The sequence below is a fragment of the Octopus bimaculoides genome, chromosome 8, assembly GCF_046866305.1.
Source record: "Octopus bimaculoides isolate indiv1 chromosome 8, ASM4686630v1, whole genome shotgun sequence".
NCBI classification, from domain to species: Eukaryota; Metazoa; Mollusca; class Cephalopoda; order Octopoda; family Octopodidae; genus Octopus; species Octopus bimaculoides.
The window spans coordinates 61,213,689-61,227,291 of record NC_142935.1 but is presented as its reverse complement, the minus strand read 5'-3'; the positions used below and the strand labels follow the sequence as shown (position 1 = coordinate 61,227,291).

General features: G+C 38.4%; 2 protein-coding genes across 3 annotated transcripts; one reads left to right on the top strand and one right to left on the bottom strand.

The window, feature by feature from the left end:
- Positions 1–325: 325 nt before the first annotated feature.
- On the bottom strand, positions 326–5,314 carry LOC149134429 (uncharacterized). Of its 2 annotated transcripts, none has more exons than XM_089356567.1 (2): positions 5,156–5,314; positions 326–1,257 (listed from the first exon to the last, which is right to left on the bottom strand). In XM_089356567.1, the coding sequence occupies exons 1-2, from the start codon at positions 5,156–5,158 to the stop codon at positions 376–378; spliced, it is 885 nt and encodes a 294-aa protein (XP_089212693.1). In that variant the 5' UTR covers positions 5,159–5,314; the 3' UTR covers positions 326–375. The 2 variants fall into 2 exon arrangements, with proteins under 2 accessions (XP_089212693.1, XP_089212694.1); XM_089356568.1 differs by lacking the exon at positions 5,156–5,314 and adding an exon at positions 4,005–4,665.
- A 1,200-nt stretch (positions 5,315–6,514) lies between these two features.
- Positions 6,515–12,544, top strand: LOC149134428 (uncharacterized). Its single transcript, XM_089355912.1, has 3 exons — positions 6,515–6,555; positions 8,307–8,331; positions 11,614–12,544. The coding sequence occupies exons 1-3, from the start codon at positions 6,515–6,517 to the stop codon at positions 12,493–12,495; spliced, it is 948 nt and encodes a 315-aa protein (XP_089212038.1). The 3' UTR covers positions 12,496–12,544.
- The last annotated feature ends 1,059 nt before the right edge of the window (positions 12,545–13,603 follow it).

Sequence of the window (13,603 nt, the reverse complement as noted above, 5' to 3'; positions counted from 1 at the left end):
ATGCTGGCATGGGTTGGATGGCTTGACAGGAACTCCTAAGCTAGAGGACCGAGCCAAGCTCCAATGTCTGCTTTGGTATAGTTTTTACAGATGGATGCCCTCCTTAATGGCAACAAAATCATATCTGAATAAAAAAAAATATTATGTTGTACCACTGGGTGTTATACTTCATCCCTTCACAGGTCAATAACATATGTCACTGACAAAGTATTATGGGCTCAATCACAAAAAGTAAAAAGAAACTTGAAGGTGGTAATCCCTTGCATGGCTGCATACAAATGACCGAAACCAGTAAATTGATGTAAGAAGGAAAATAAACTCCAAACAAAGTACAGAATTATTTTATAAAGAGACAAGAACTAATGTTAAGAAAGATCACTGCTCAGTTTCCTCTGAAGATTTCTGTAGAGATGCTGCAATGTTGTAGAGTATTCCAATATTCTGTGGATTGTCAAGTTCATAGGCTCGTTGCCCCATCTTATTACCAATGACAGGAATTAAAATGATTTTTCTCTTCAGTTCCAGGAAGAAAAACCTCATTTTACCTGGTGTAGCACTAAGTAGAGGTGGTCCTACTTTTGACTGAGCCTTTGGCAGTTTTGGTGATTTGGCATAAGGTTCCAGTTTAACAGACATAGACCGAAGAGTCTTGTTGAAAAGTAAAGCAGCAAATACCCTTTTCATCCTGCGATGCTGAAGCATCATCCATGGTCTGTGAACATGGCCGTAGTCATAGCGACATGCTGCCGAACATTCCTTTAATGTTTTTGTCATAGAGTGAGGACAGTCAGAAAGGTCTAAAGATTTCTGGGATGGTTCCAGAGGCAATTTTGTGAGAATGACACAGCAAGGTCGACAACCCTTCATCAAACGAAAGGATTTCTTCTTGGCACTCTTTGGAGGCAGATTCAACAGATGCCTCAACCATTTGATGGCGTCATAGGAAGGAATTCGTCTTATAGTGCGTCCAATGAACTTTGGAGGTGGTGGTGGGCTTACAGGAGTCTTAGCAGTTGTTTGTTTAGTTGTAGCTGCTTTTTCAGGTCTCACCACGGGTCGATCAGTCAGAGCAGCCTCTGGGTTCAAATTGAGCCTCCTCGCAGTTGCTATTGGAGATTTGGGGATGATTTTCTTCTTTTTGAAAAGGGGAGTGTTTTGAAGTGATGGTGTAGTGCGTCCTTGGAAAGACTGTAAAGTGTTCTTGGATGGCGATGAGCTGGGTGACACCTTAGGTGAAAGTTGTGGGGCTGGATCAGTCTAGAAAACAGGAAAAAAGAAAGAGAAAGAAATAAATGCTACAGAATAATAACATAAAGCCACAAAATAAAATGAAATAATAAAAATCATTATTGTCATGGATTATTATGGATTTGGCAGCATTGTAATTATTTCTAATTAACTTTTTAATATAATACCCTGTATTAATTATATTAACACTAACTATCAATATGTCAATATATCACTGTCATCAATTATTTCTTGTAAGACAGTAAAGTTTATTTACAACTAGGATGTACACATATAAGTAAATAGACGCATACACACACACAACAGATTACTTTTCAGTTTTCTCAATCAAATTCATTCACAAGACACTAGCTAAAGGTACCATACAATGGGATTGAACTCAAGCCATGTGATTACAAAGTGAACCTCTTAATTACTCACCCATGTCTGCACCCATAAACATATTACCTTTCCTTCTATCTTTCCCACCACATATTCTTAATGTCAGGTTTTTAATATACCCTGTACTAGATATTTTAACACTATGTGTCTGTGTGTCTCACCACAATTATTTCAAGTGAGTTTTATAATACACTCTGTATCTAAAATGTTAACATTAGCATAACTATGTCTGTTTGTCTGTGTGTCTTACCACACAATTATATACAATTAAATTCTTAATGTTCTTGCATTTTGTTACTTAACAAAAATAAAGTAAAAAAACAAAGAGGTACACATACAAGTAAATACACACATATACAGACACACACATACACGTTTTGCTTTGAAACACCAGCTGTGTAGGTTTATATAGTGTGTTCATAAATTACTAGTACAATCTGATACAATAAATTCTGGACGTTGTAAACATAATTTATGAACAGACTGTATAACGTTGTCAAAATTTATACAGGTTAAAATAGTATGCTGGCAGAATTGTTGCTGCACTGGGAAAAAAGCTTCGTGGCATTTCTTTTGACTTTACATTCTGAGTTCAAATGCTGCCAGGGTCGATTTTACCCTTCATCCTTTCAGGGTTGATAAAATAAGTACCTACTGAACACTGGGAGTGATGTAATTGACTTACACTCTCCCCTACAGCAGCTGACCATGTGCCAAAATTTGAATCCAGTATTTTCTTAGGATTGCTAGAACATACAGAATAAATCGAGTTCAATACATGAGTAGATATATTTTAATTTAATTGGCAGAAGTCAGAAAAGTGACTCAAGGGTTGAGAGTTTCATACGGTTGGTATTATGGTACATATTGGAGTTGGCAGTTAGTGATTATGATGAGTGTTGCTGTTGCAGATGTGCAAGATGAACGAAGAACAGTGACCAAAGTTGTAAAGAAATATTTATTTACCATTACTTTGTATATATCCAAAACCACGACGAGTTGGTATGTATAATTAGTAAATGGAAAAGCATGCAAGGTAAAAAAGTTAATTTTGGCCGGTATGTGTGTACACATTCTCGTAGTAGTAATCCACAGATAGAGATAGAATGAAGTTGTAAGAGAAAAGAAACTGAGCTAGCGAAAATTATAGAGTCAAGGGATGTTGTGACCTTTCTCCCTCTGGGCGTTTGTCTTTAGTGGCTGCCTGCTTGTAGCCATGACTCTAGTTGGTCTCTGTTCACTAACTGATTTTGCCTTACCGAATTCTAGTATTTATAACTATTGAAAACTAGTCAGAAAGATAGACATATTATTGAGAACAATAAATTATCTCAATTCTAACTTTTGGTGGCCAAGAAGAGGTAAGAAGGGTCAAGTGGAAAAGACATAATTCCAGTTAGCGAAGGTATTTGGAAGTAGCTGTTCTCACTCACAGAAAAAAACTATTGTTTTACCATGAGAAAAGTGAAATTTGGAGATCAAACATCGAATCCATGCCATGCCTGCATGAAGCCACAACACACTTATCAAATTGGCCTGATAAGTACCATGCATAACACCTTTGGCCTTTCAGTCACTCTTGTAACTTCTGGCAATTACCTACCTACCTACACACATACATACACACACGTATATATAGTGAGAACTCACAAGGCTTTGATCGGCCTGAGGCTATAGTAGAAGACACTTGCCAAAGGTGCCACACAGTGGGACTGAACCTGGAGCCATGTGGTTAGGAAACAAGCTCCTTATCACACAGCCACTCCTCTGCCTATTATTTTAAAGTTTTGTTGTTTTAAGTTTTTACTATTTTGGAATGAAGAACACAAACATGTGCTGAGCCAGTGACAAAACTTGTAGTATTTTGTTGAGATTAATCCAATGAATTGACAGCAAGGTAATTGCTTCTATCAGAATCGTTTACCTTTAAAGTAAAAAAAAACAAAAAAAACAAGACCGACGTATAGGACAAGTATGTAAAATATATTTGTGTACTTCTTTCTCTGTCCATTTGGATAAGCTGTAGAAATTGTTGCACATGTGCACACACAAACACTAAAATTCTCCAGACATTTAGCTGTTATTTTTAGCATATCGAGTTTCGTGGTGAGTGCTTCACATGCCGATCTGGTACATTTTGGTTATCTCACCCCCATTAAAAAATTGGGTTATTCCCCCACCGCGTTTTACGAGAAATATCAGTACTTTTGGTTATCACCTTCAACTAAAAAAAATTGCTTAACCCTCAATACAAGGGAAAAAAAAAGAAAAAAATTAATAAACATAAAAACTGAAACGATGAAACATCATTTTCAATCTGATAATATTTTCATAAGAAATCATACAAAACTGAAAAAAATGGAAGGAATTTCAACCATGTTTCGTGGTCTGCTACCACAACAGCTCCTTTATAGGATCCAGTTAGCTCAAGACATCATCAGGAGGAACTACGTCCGGTTTCGGCCCCTACTCCTCTACCGTTTTGACGTGGCGGGGCCCCTTCCTTTCGGAGGTGTCTTCAGCTCTGGTGTTGGGTGCATGTCTTCTTTCACTGTTTGTGACTGTTCTAATTCAACTGTGGAATGTCCCTCGCTATGGTTATTTTCCAGGAGGTTCTGGCCACACGTCTTACGGTTCATCAACCCGCGTTGTTGAATTACTTTCTTCTGACATACCTTCCCTTGGTGGATTAGGAAAAAACATGAAAACTGAAAGAATTAAACATTTTAATGAATCTGATGTCTTTTATAACAAATCATACAATGCCTGTCGAGGAGGCCAAACGTCAACAATGTGTTGAAGTATAGGAATCCAAAGGATCTAACTCTTTTAATCCAATCTCTTGTGGCCACATTAACTCGATTTTTTATTGGGGAGGTAACCCCATTTTTTAATGGGAGTAAGATAACCAAAAAATACCACCTAGAGATTAACCGAATTTTTTTAGTAGTATGATGGCAAGTCACATCTCATGCGGCCCACAACTCGAAAAAGGTTGTCCATGCCTGATCTACCAATTCTGCTGGCTTTTCAAAATTCTTAACTCATATACAAGGAATTTCGAAAACTTGGAATTAGTAAACAATACCATTATTCGTTTCGGTGATTTTTATCACCCCCCCTCCACACCATTATCATTATTTTTTTTAATACATTTCACTTGTTTTAGAAATTTACCAGACTTGGTAATTTGCAAAATAAAATTCCTGACAAAGTGATCTGATAATGCACGTGTGTGTGCGTGTATGTAGTGCTGAAGTGTAGCACTTTATTTGTTTGTAACGAAGCAACTTAATTACGAATGAAATTTATGAATGGAATTCACGAGACAAAAGAAAGCGAGATTACTGAATTCTTATTGATTTAATTCGCAATTGAGTTTTAGCCTATATATATTCCATTACAGTTATATCAATATACAAATGTGAAATAATGTAGACATTAATGTCTATATGAAATAATAAAGCTCATAATCAATCGTAATAAACGAAATATCGATTTAAGATAGTCGTAAGTAATAACTTACCATGTTATTTTGTAATTAGTTCCAAGCCATAAGAAAAACTGAACGGGAAATTATCTGAACATGGAACAGACTAGTTCTTTCTTGGTGGTGAACAAATCTTAACATGGCGACTGCTAATTGTTGTTGTTATGGAAGCTGGCGCAGGGGAAATAATCGATGTAAGAAACAATCATGAGTTGCTTCCCCTGCATCAATGACTGCACTGCGGTCTACAATTCTCAAATTTTTCTATTTTCTACACGTTCGTCTCTTACTTATTACAGTCATTAGACTGGAACCATGCTGAGGCGCTGCCTTAAATGGTTTTAGTGGATGCCAGTGCTTATCTCTTGGCACCTATTCGATGGGTTTATTTTACCAAGTCACTAAATTAGGGGGACGTAAGTTAACCAACACCGGTTGCTAAACAGTATTGGGACTCGAACACAAAAACACGCGCGCACATTCACACACACACGCCCAAGAGGCTTCTTTCAGTCTCCGTCTACCATATCCACTCACAAGGCATGTGTTTACAGTAGAAGATTCTTGCCCAAGGTATCACGCTGTTGAACTGAACTTTGAACTTCGGAGGCAAGCTTCTCAGCACGTAGCCACGCATGCTCCTTTCCTGCTAAATTATACGATTAAACAGTTTTCTTGTAACTACTTTTGTTTTACTAACTTGAACCAGATACAATACTGTGGCTAATCGTAAAGATTTTGGCTTGCTGAATTGAACAAAGTTATTTTAAAGATCTAGTTAATAATTTTGTTCTGTGAAATGGTTTTAATGTAAATATTTCCTCTCTTTATCACAGCCTCCTAAAGTGCCGTTGCGCAGGCACTCCAGAATTCGAACCTCCTGATATGCAGTTTTCAATCTGTAATGCCCCGTCAGGTTAGTCACGAGGGTGAGGACCGTTTCGTCTGCTTACAAATCTGAAACCGTTCGTTAGCAAAGTCTTCAAAATCTGTGTAAATGGTTGATAGTTGCAATATAGACATTAGTTTCTCTCTATCACCTTTCCACATAATTAACAACTAACAACATAATAAAAATAAGTTTTATTTTGATGATGCTTGGTTTTACAAATCCTGTGTCATTCAGCTTAGTAGCCGCTGATTAGTTTGTAATCGGTATTGGAAGGTTAAGAGCTTCCTTGATGCATGCCAGAGGAGCAAGTAGCTATCACATCGAATGCATCGTGGTGAAGAGTGCTTCGTTGAGGAGCAAGGTGTTGTCACGTCGAAGGTATCGCGCTCAAGAGAGTTATAAAACGAAAGTAACTCTTTAAGTACTAGTTTTATTACGCATGCGCACTCGAGCGGCTTCCGGCTAGGCTAGTCCCTTGCGCATGCGCAGAGTGTACTTCCGCAATGGCGGCTATAATTTCGCGCCACTACATCTGTATCAAACAGTTCTGTCTTTAAATGTTACATAATCATAAAATTGTAAAATGAAAAATTCATGAATTTCTGTTCAGCACATTGGTTTAAAAATTTGCAGTTTGCTCCTAGTGCAAAACAATAGTTCCTGGTTCCTCGTTGTGTTGCAAATTTGTTCGAAGTTTTAGTTTCTTTTACTCTTTTACTTGTTTCAGTCATTTGACTGCGGCCATGCTGGAGCACCGCCTTTAGTCGAGCAAATTGACCCCAGGACATATTCTTTGTAAGCCTAGTACTTATTCTATCGGCCTCTTTTGCCGAACCGCTAAGTTACGGGGACGTAAACACACCAGCATCGGTTGTCAAGCGGTGTTGGACACACACACACACACACACACACACACACACACACACACACACACACACACACACACACATATACGACGGGCTTCTTTCAGTTTCCGTCTACCAAATCCACTCACAAGGCTTTGGTCGGCCCGGGTGCCACGCAATGGGACTGAACCCGAAACCATGTGGTTAGTAAGCAAGCTACTTACCACAGAGCCATTCCTGCGCCTAAGAAAAGCAACACGTCATCAAAGTAACGCTTGGGTAGAAATATACGAAGCCTGATAAATCCATCTTGCACACGTTCTTGTGTTTCTTTGACTAACAACCGCTGTTGGATAGCTTAGTCCCCGTAACTTAGTGACTCAGCAAAATAAACCTATGGAATAGGAATCAAGAAATGGGATAAATTCGCTCGACTAAAACCCTTTAAGGCGGTACCCTAGTATGGTTCCAGTCCAATGACTAAAATCATTAAAAGACGAATGTAGAGAAGTCTGGGAATTGTAGACCACAGTACGGTAATCGATGCAAGGGCAGCAACTCAAGATTCTCTCTCACATCGATTATTTCCCCTTGCACCGGCTTCCATAACAACAACAATTAGCAGTCGCCATGTTAAGATTTGTTCACCACCAAGAAAGAACTAGTCTGTTCCATGTTCAGATAATTTCCCGTTCAGTTTTTCTTATGGCTTGTAACTAATTACAAAATAACATGGTAAGTTATTACTTACGACTATCTTTTGTTCCCGTTGGGAAATAATTTTGATAATTAACACTTAAGATCACTGTTATTATTAGGATACACTTTATTATTTCGTATAAACATTCTACATTATTTCATATTTGTACACATATCTAACTAATATCGGCTAAAACTCAATTGCGAATTAAATTAATAAAAATTCAGTAATCTCGCTCGCTTTTGTCTCGTGAGTTCCATTCATAAATTCCATTCGTAAGTAAGTTGCTTCGTTACAATCAAATTAAGTGCTACACTTCAACACACACTATACACGCGTACATTTTCTGATCACTTTGTCAGGAATTTTATTTTGCAAGTTACCAAGTCCAGTAAAGTTCCAAAACAAGCGGAATATATATATATATAAAAAAAAAAAAAAAAATAATAATAATGATAATGGGTTGATTGAAATGACCGAAACGAAATCCAGTACTGTTAATATTCATTTTGAGTTTTTAAAATTCCTTGCATATGAGTTAGGGATTTTGAAAAACCGGCAGAATTGGTCGATCAGGCATATGCAACCTTTTTTCGAGACGTAGACCACATGAGACATGACTTGTTGTCATGCGCGCTATTCAGAAAGTCCCACGAGCCGCAAGTTACTGTCACATAAGTTAAAGCGTTTTTTTAATCTTCGATTTCTTTAAGACTTAAAATTTTGCAATGTTGATTTTTTTTGTTGCAGATTCGGAATCCCCGCAGTTGAAAAAGTGAGTTTCTGTAAGAAATAAGAGAAAGAAAAGAAAAAAAAAAAAAAAAAAAAAAGCGAAAGCGGGTGCGGTTCATGTCCTTTACTTTCGCCCTTTTTTTGTCTTTCTTTTTTTTTTACCAGACCGCTAGCTTTCGGGAACGTAAATAAATACTGGTCGTCAAGCGATGAGGGGGCATACACAAAGACACACTCACAAACGTAATTGCATCCATGCACACACACACACACACACACATACTCCACGATGAGCTTTCTGTTATTATGTACCAAATCCACTGACATGGCTTTGGTTGGCCCAGGGTTATAACAGAAGACACTTGCCTAAGGTGACATGTAGTAGGACTGAACCCATAATTATACGGTTGGGAAGCAAACTTCTTCCCACATTTGAAGATTAGGTGGCAAATTTCATACTTACTGTTCACCCTTTTGTAGTTGATAAATAGCATACCAGTTCTGTATTGGAGTTGAGTTGTCATCATCGTCATCTTTTTCATCTATTTCTCCAACTCCTTCTCTTCCCATGACTACCATGGTAGGATGGATGAGACTGTTGAGGGCAGTAGTTTACAGGTTGATGGTCTTTATGATGAAAACACTTTTTAGTCATGACACACAGACATATGTGACTATTCTAGAAAGTAGGCACAGGGATGGCTGTGTGGTGAGTAGTTTCTTTCCCAATCACATAATACTGGGTTCAGTCCCACTGTGTGGCACCTTAGGCAAGAGTCTTCTACTATAGCCTCAGCTCAACTAAAGCCTTGTGAGTAGATTTGGTAGACAGATACTGAAAGAAGCCCATTGTATATGTGTCTGCCTGTCTGTCTGTTTGTTTGAGTTTGTTCCCTACTATTACTTGACAGTGGAGGTGCAATGGCCCAGTGGTTAGGGCAGTGGACTCGCGGTCATAGGATCGTGGTTTCGATTCCCAGAGCAGGCGTTGTGAGTGTTTATTGAGCGAAAACACCTAAAGTTCCACGAGGCTCCAACAGGGGATGGTGGAGAACCCTGCTGTACTCTTTTACCACAACTTTCTCTCACTCTTACTTCCTGTTTCTGTTGTGACTGTAATTCAAAGGGTCAGCCTTGTCACACTGTGTCACACTGAATATCCCCGAGAACTACGTTAAGGGTACATGTGTCTGTGGAGTGCTCAGCCACTTGCATGTTAATTTCACGAGCAGGCTGTTCCGTTGATTGGATCAACTGAAACCCTCGACGTCGTGAGCGACGGAGTGCCATCATCATCATTATTTGACAACACTGGTGTTGGTGTGTTTACGTCCCTGTAGTCTACTAGTTTGACATAAAACACTAATAGAATAAATAGCAGGTTTAAAAAGTAGTACTAGGGTCAATTTCTTCCACTAAAATTCTTTAAGGCAATAGTCCTGCATGGTCGCAGTCTGAAACAAGTAAAGGATAAAAGATATATGCACGTATACGTATGTGTGTGTGTGTGTATTTATATATACTTAATCATATATGTGTGTGTATGTATATAATTGTCACTAATTGTCACTGGATGGTTTGGTTAAATCCTGACTGTTAGCATATATATTTGCCAAATGAATTTATGGCTGATTCGGCAAGATGCTAATGTGAAAAATATAAAATAACGAAGGCAGCTATATATGTGTCTCTATTGTGTCTCCTGTGAGTGTTAAGGCTGCTTCACCTGATGAAGAGGATTGACCTGCAAGACCCTTGTGTTGGTGCCATGTAAAAAGCATTCATGCCAGTGCTGTGTTAAAAGCACCCAACACACATTGTAAAGTGGTTGGTGTTAGGAAGGGCATCCAACTGTAGAAACCAAGCCAAGTCTGACTGGAACCTGATGCAGCTCTCTGGCTTGTGAGATCTGGTCAAATCATCCAACCCATGCCAGCAGGGAAAACAGATGTCAAATGGTGATATAGCCCTGCCCAATCTGTAAGAAAGGCATAGGTAGAAATTCCATGAGATGTACCCAGTGTATGCTATGGACACATAAGAAGTGCAACAATATTAGAGAAAGGTCAACAGAGAAACTAGTTTTTGTGAGTGGAAGGTGCACAATTAACACTGAAAGTGTTCAGAAAATAGATTCCATCAAATGGATTCCATCAACGAGAAGAAGTTGATAGCTTCCATTACCTAGGTGACCAAGTGAGTAGTGAGGTGGATGCTCCAAGAATATAGCTAGAATAAGAATAGGTTGGGCAAAGTTCAGAGAGCTCCTACTTCTGTTGGTAACAAAGGGCCTCTCCCTGAAAATAAAAGGCAGAGTGTTTGATGCCTGTGTGCAAACAACCATGCTACACAGCAGTGAAATATGGATTTACAACAAATCATTGCTTTGTAAAGTATCAAACAAAATTTCTGCATAAACTACTGGAATATCATTTGGTTGCTGAAATGTTTTGTGTCAGGTTTCATATCATCATTTCAGTAAAAGCAAAAATTTACTAATTCTTTGAAGATGGTTTAACATGTATTTTAGACGTTGACGAACCGACATAATGTTAACATGTTAGATACAGGGTGTATTATAAAGCTCACTTGAAATAATTGTGGTGAGACAGACAGACACATAGTGTTAAAATATCTAGTACAGGGTATATTAAAAACCTGACATTAAGAATATGTGGTGGGAAAGATAGAAGGAAAGGTAATATGTTTATGGGTGCAGACATGGGTGAGTAATTAAGAGGTTCACTTTGTAATCACATAGCTTGAGTTCAATCCCATTGTATGGTACCTTGAGCTAGTGTCTTGTGAATGAATTTGATTGAGAAAACTGAAAAGTAATCTGTTGTGTGTGTGTGTATGCGTCTATTTACTTATATGTGTACATCCTAGTTGTAAATAAACTTTACTGTCTTACAAGTGGTGTGGTAACAATTTGCTGCCAGTCTTCCATGAAGATATGCCTGAACAAGAGTAAACTATAACCTTACATTAAAACAGGTGTGGGGTGACAATAGGAAAAGCATCCAACTATACATGGAAAATTGGCAATAAAACAATGATGATTATAATCATGACGAATGCCAGGAACATTAAAAAGCTAACAAGAAATAATTGATGACAGTGATATAGTGACATATTGATAGTTAGTGTTAATATAATCAATACAGGGTATTATATTAGAAAGTTAATTAGAAATAATTACAATGATGCCAGATCCATAATAATCCATGACAATAATGATTTTTATTATTTCATTTTATTTTGTTGCTTTATGTTATTATTCTGTAGCATTTATTTCTTTCTCTTTCTTTTTCCTGTTTTCTAGACTGATCCAGCCCCACAACTTTCACCTAAGGTGTCACCCAGCTCATCGCCATCCAAGAACACTTTACAGTCTTTCCAGGGACGCACTACACCATCACTTCAAAACACTCCCCTTTTCAAAAAGAAGAAAATCATCCCCAAATCTCCAATAGCAACTGCGAGGAGGCTCAATTTGAACCCAGAGGCTGCTCTGACTGATCGACCTGTGGTGAGACCTGAAAAAGCAGCTACAACTAAACAAACAACTGCTAAGACTCCTGTAAGCCCACCACCACCTCCAAAGTTCATTGGACGCACTATAAGACGAATTCCTTCCTATGACGCCATCAAATGGTTGAGGCATCTGTTGAATCTGCCTCCAAAGAGTGCCAAGAAGAAATCCTTTCGTTTGATGAAGGGTTGTCGACCTTGCTGTGTCATTCTCACAAAATTGCCTCTGGAACCATCCCAGAAATCTTTAGACCTTTCTGACTGTCCTCACTCTATGACAAAAACGTTAAAGGAATGTTCAGCAGCATGTCGCTATGACTACGGCCAAGTTCACAGACCATGGATGATGCTTCAGCATCGCAGGATGAAAAGGGTATTTGCTGCTTTACTTTTCAACAAGACTCTTCGGTCTATGTCCGTTAAACTGGAACCTTATGCCAAATCACCAAAACTGCCAAAGGCTCAGTCAAAAGTAGGACCACCTCTACTTAGTGCTACACCAGGTAAAATGAGGTTTTTCTTCCTGGAACTGAAGAGAAAAATCATTTTAATTCCTGTCATTGGTAATAAGATGGGGCAACAAGCTTATGAACTTGACAATCCACAGAATATTGGAATACTCTACAACATTGCAGCATCTCTACAGAAATCTTCAGAGGAAACTGAGCAGTGATCTTGCTTAACATTAGTTCTTGTCTCTTTATAAAATAATTCTGTACTTTGTTTGGAGTTTATTTTCCTTCTTACATCAATTTACTGGTTTCGGTCATTTGTATGCAGCCATGCAAGGGATTACCACCTTCAAGTTTCTTTTTACTTTTTGTGATTGAGCCCATAATACTTTGTCAGTGACATATGTTATTGACCTGTGAAGGGATGAAGTATAACACCCAGTGGTACAACATAATATTTTTTTTTATTCAGATATGATTTTGTTGCCATTAAGGAGGGCATCCATCTGTAAAAACTATACCAAAGCAGACATTGGAGCTTGGCTCGGTCCTCTAGCTTAGGAGTTCCTGTCAAGCCATCCAACCCATGCCAGCATGGGAGACTGATGTTAAATGATGATGATGAATTTTAATGAACTGTTTTTCATATATCATCATCATCATCATCATCGTCACTTAATGTCCACTTTCGATGTTGGCATGAGTTGTACAGGTTCCAGTTATCTGTTTTGGCATGGTTCCTATGACTATATGCATTTCCTAATGCCAAACACTTTACAGAATGCATTGGGTGTTTTCTATGAGGAACCAGCATGGGTGCCTAAATGGGTCACTGGCACAGGTGCTTTAAGTGGTATAAAAGACGGGTGACAGCAGATATTCTGCTCAATACCACAGATTTGCTTTTCAATTGCTTGACCTTAACCAGTTGAGTATGTCACTTAGTGGTTGACGATATGTGCATCTCTGATCACAAACAGAAGTAGTGGGGGAGCATCATAGCCAAAAGTTGAGAGGAATTCTTTGGAGTTTGGATAATTCACCTCCGAAACAAGGGTATTTTGTTCAACATCCTTAAACAACCCTTATTCAGGGACCTTTTGAGCAGGATGGGCTACTCGACCTGAAGAAGATTCTAACTGGGTCTCCACCTGCAAGGCCATGTGCTGTTTATTGTCATATGAGATCACCATGTTGTGCACATGTGGTTGTGATGCATGTGCCTAGTGCACCTTTATCAGACGGGTAGTCATGATAGATACACTGGCTTTGTATATTTTACCCGGGTGTACTTTGATGGCATGCACTGCTCTCTCTAATAATAATAAT

Excerpts from the sequence above, each read along its gene's own strand:
- LOC149134428 (XM_089355912.1), top strand. The coding sequence starts at position 6,515 with ATGGCGGCTATAATTTCGCGCCACTACATCTGTATCAAACA. Across the intron at positions 6,556-8,306 it reads CACTACATCTGTATCAAACA|ATTCGGAATCCCCGCAGTTG; the intron begins GTTCTGTCTTTA and ends TTTTTGTTGCAG. Across the intron at positions 8,332-11,613 it reads GAATCCCCGCAGTTGAAAAA|ACTGATCCAGCCCCACAACT; the intron begins GTGAGTTTCTGT and ends CCTGTTTTCTAG.